The sequence below is a fragment of the Gymnoscopelus braueri genome (genome assembly GCF_963280865.1).
Source record: "Gymnoscopelus braueri genome assembly, chromosome: 3".
Classification (NCBI taxonomy): Eukaryota; Metazoa; Chordata; class Actinopteri; order Myctophiformes; family Myctophidae; genus Gymnoscopelus; species Gymnoscopelus braueri.
The window spans coordinates 47,159,113-47,163,726 of NC_137612.1; the positions used below are offsets into that span (position 1 = coordinate 47,159,113).

The following is a 4,614-nucleotide window of genomic DNA, read 5'->3' on the forward strand; positions in this document are numbered from 1 at the left end:
AGAGAGAGAGAGAGAGAGAGAGAGAGAGAGAGAGAGAGAGAGAGAGAGAGAGAGAGAGAGAGAGACTGTGATTGAGGGAAAGAGAGACGCAGGGAGACTGAGTGGCACAGTCTGAGGATAAGACTGCCGTTAGATCACGGCTTTAATGTACCTAGCTGCCTGCATTTCTCTCTCTTCTTCACACTCTCCTAACTATCGTGGCTTTGAGTATATAATGCGGGCTGGTCGCCTGTGTACATAGATAAATATAATATATATATATCTATTGTGGAGAATGTGTCCATAGTAACGTGACTGATCGGAACTGCTTCTATTCACCATCTCCAGCTCCGACAAAGAGGACTGCCCTGTGGTTTTTTATGCTGTCTGACACTCTGCTCTGTGGGATCTGTACAGGACTGACACTCTGGATCAGTTCAACCCTCTCGGAGAAGAGGGGCTGCCCATGTGGTGCTCAGGTAAGAGAGTGTCATCGTCTGCAGTCTGCATAGTACTGTACACAACTCTGAGCAGTGCTCTTCTTCACACATTTACAAGTGCTTCAGCTGTGTTCTCAGAGTTTATAATATTGTGTGTATGGAGGTGAAGCTACCCGGGCCCAATGTGGCATTTCTTTCACCCCTTTTTCTTCCCAATTTCATGTCATTATGCCAATTAATTCCTTCCAATGCTTGCCACTGCTATTGTACCCTAGTGCAGTGGTTCCCAAACTTTTCATCCCCCAAAATAATCATATTTCAACTTAGGACCCCCCGCCCCCACCCTGACAAGCACTTGGAATTGTAGGCATAACATTTAGTTTGACTCGGTTCCACAGATAAATATTGTGAAAATAGCCGATCTGCAAGCTCACAACGCCTCGCTATATGTGAGGCGTTGTGAGCATGTAGATCTGCTATTTTCACTTAAACTTTTGCCTCTTTCTTAGCTAATAATTGACAATTTGGCCAATGTTTGATTTTTTTTATAGTATAGTTTGTTGGTTTGACGTAGTAACGATCTTATTATTTTATTTTATTTTATTTTAGAGGTATTAAAAAGGTCTTAAAAGTCCTTAAATTGTCATTTTATAAATGTGCCGATACCCTGTATATACACTTATACTGTATGTTAGTTTGTTTACTGTTGAGTGAGAAAACAATGTTGCACATTAAGCTAATTATATGGGGACCCCCCAGAATAATGCGGGGACCCGTTTGGGAAACCTGTGCCCTAGTGTACCAGTGAGGAGCCCCCACCGGGGGGTATGTAGAGCCTTCATCTTACTCCTCCCGCTCAACATTCCCTGCTGACATGCGCCGCCCCAGCCGTAGGAGTACTGTAAGTGCAGCGGTTTCCCTCCCCCGAACACGGGCCAATTGTGTTTGTATAGACGCTCAGCTAAGTCAGATTCACTGCGGTGATGGGCAGCTACTTTACCACTGTGCCACCCGAGTGCAGCTACTGTATTGGGCTTTGATAGCATTACCCTGTGCGCTGTAAAATCCTCTGGATTAATTTATCCACGTGTACACTGTACAAGTGTAATTAAATGGACCCGTACTTGTAAACGCTCAGTTAAATGAATCCTCAGGAATTCATAGCGTGGCCACAGCACTTCACTTGGCGGTAAACAACACTTTGACCTCTAGGAACCTAAAACGTCCCGAGCAGTTCTGCACCTGACATTCAGAACAGAACAGTAACAATGACAACAAAAATATTAACAGCAACAATAATCACAGCAGCAGAAGTGGAGGATAACTTTGCTGATGCAATGGAGGGAGGGATATGTTTTGAAGTGAAAGGCAGAGAATAGTGTGGTGGAGATGAGTTTATGGAAAATACAGTTTTGGTTCTGCTGAGCTCCAGCCCTGGCATTTGTATTCACATTTAAATCTACAGGACAGATTGATCTCAGATTGATCTGAGTCTGTTCCACCCTTTCTTCAATAAAGAAAGTATTTGTTGAGGACCAGGGTTGTAAGTCAGGCATGACAAGATAATCCTAATTGAACGTACAAAACACTCTTTATTCATATCTTCCAAATGCATGCCACATTTTACTATCCTCTTGGGTCCCCGACTCCCCACAAAGATAAAACACACGCACGCACGCACGCACGCACGCACGCACGCACGCACGCACGCGCTCGCACACACACACACAGCAAGAATTGAAGGGCACACAGCAGCAAGCACAGATCATTATAGAAACACATCGTACATCAATCTGGGGGAAAATAAATAACCAAAATCAGTGTGCTGTGTGAGACACATGTTTATAGAATTCAACCAGACTCTGCCTGTGAAGTCAGCAAATTACTGGTGCATAGTCAGATACATTTAGTTCTTAGTGGGGATTTATTCCGTGCCAACTGTTCAACCCATGTCGTCATTCTACAGACACCTATTTTCATCTTGTCTTATTAATATCCCAAAGGTAGGGTCAGCAGCCGCTCAGGAGCACACAGGGTAGAGTGAACTGGCAAACCGCAAGGTTCCCAGTTCGATCCCGGACTGGGGCGCTCCCCTAGAGTTAGTGTCGAAGTGTCCTTGAGCAAGACGCTGAACCCCTAATTGCTCCCGATGAGCAGGTTGGTGCCTTGCATGGTTTCCTCCGCCATCGGTGTATGAATGTGTGTGTGAATGGGTTAATGGCACAATCAATGTAAAGCGCTTCGGATAGAAGCGCTATATAAATGCATTTACCATTACCATTACCATTACCATTACCACACAGGGCGCTACACAAGGGCCTGCAGTTGCACTGCCTTGGATATGCCACTAGGGGGTGCAACATGCTCTACTTGTCAGTCTCCATCAAAGAGATTAACAACCAGAACATTGTTGGCTGCTACTCAACAGCCACAGTGGTGTTTGGAATTGAGCCCTTCAGCCCCGGATCACTGGTGTGTCAGTCTGACCACACAGTAAAGATAGCAGATTTTAAGTAAAGATAGTAAATTATGCGGCTGAGATCTGTCATCAGGTTTTCTACAGTGGTGATTTTAACAGGAGCTTTGTTGAATATTTTGGTTGTGTAATGTGTAAGAGGGGTTGAGCATGAAGTTAAGCTGTGCTTTCAACTGTATACTTGTCCACCTCAGCTTTTAATTGGCTGGCCTATTACTGTACAGTAGTCTGTTTTTAATTGGTGTTGTTACACTTTAGATGAAGAATTGACATTAAACGCCAGGCTGTTCAGGACCACCTGTTAAATGATCATGACTGTAATTAGACTTTAACAAGTCTATTGACACAGTTATGGGCTAATGGTGCAATCTGTTAGAGGAATTGGGTGATAGAGATCGCGCACACACACACACACACACACACACACACACACACACACACACACACACACACATTTTATTACCGGTTCATTACACTAATGTCAATTAAAATAATCGTAACTTTTTCCATTCAAACCTTTGATCAACTAAAGTTTGCAGTTTTGGCTCTTTGTCTAGTCAAGATTAAGCATCTTATCACTCATTTGCGATCTGAAGTTTTATTATGCTGTTCGTACTCCGAACACACGCACGCACGCACGCACGCACGCACGCACGCACGCACGCACGCACGCACGCACGCACGCACGCACGCACGCACGCACGCACGCACGCACGCACGCACGCACGCACGCACGCACGCACGCACGCACACACACACACACACACACACACACACACACACACATACACACACACACACACACACACACACACACACACACACACACACTCAGTGGTGTGACACCTGAATCCACTGCTCCGGTTTCAGTTATCCCATAGTGACATCCATTAAAGTCATGCTGTGTCTGCTCCTCTACCCCAGTGACAGCTCCATTAGCACCTGGCCTATTGGCCACAACAATACCTCCACCTGCATTATTCAATATGAGTCTACTAATGAGGAAACCTTATCCTCAACACACACAAACCCTATCCTAGTCATGCACACACAAACATGCGCACACACAAACCTGCACACCCACCTACACACACACACACACACACACACACACACACACACACACACACACACACACACACACACACACACACACACACGTTTGTCTTACTTTACTGTCTTTGTGGTAACTTCAATACTCAAAAATGTCATTTTTACTTAACCTGATGGCCTAACATAACCTTAACCTTGACCTCAAATGACCTATCCATTACCTTAAAACTAACTAACCCAACAACATTAACCCCTCACCTTAAATCTAACCCCTACATTCCTAATCCCAAATCCCAACCTGAATCTTTTATTAATTAATTGTAACCCTAACTCTAAAAATATATATTTTTAACAATTTAGCTTTTCCTCCCGGGGCCTATGACAATGTTGATTTGTATTGGTTTTTGCTATCCTCTTGGACCCCCTCAAAGATAGTAAAACACACACACACACACACACACACACACACACACACACACACACACACACACACACACACACACACACACACACACACACACACACACACACACACACAGATAGTAAAACAAACACACACGCTGTCGACTACATTAAGAGAATGAATGTGAGTCAAGGATGGATCGCTTCATACTGACTCTCACAGGGAAAGTCAGAGGTCATGTTACTGCACATGTTTCCATAAAC

At 44.4% G+C, this 4,614-nt stretch overlaps 1 protein-coding gene across 1 annotated transcript in view; it reads left to right on the forward strand.

Moving 5' to 3' along the window:
* The first annotated feature begins 234 nt into the window (after window positions 1–234).
* Window positions 235–4,614, forward strand: part of LOC308082355 (zinc finger protein 385A-like) — a 47,608-nt gene continuing 43,228 nt past the window's right edge. Inside the window, exon 1 of the mRNA XM_080424078.1 lies at window positions 235–458. Coding sequence (XP_080280204.1) covers window positions 446–458 — 13 coding nt within the window. The 5' untranslated portion in view covers window positions 235–445. The remainder of the gene's footprint in view (window positions 459–4,614) is intronic.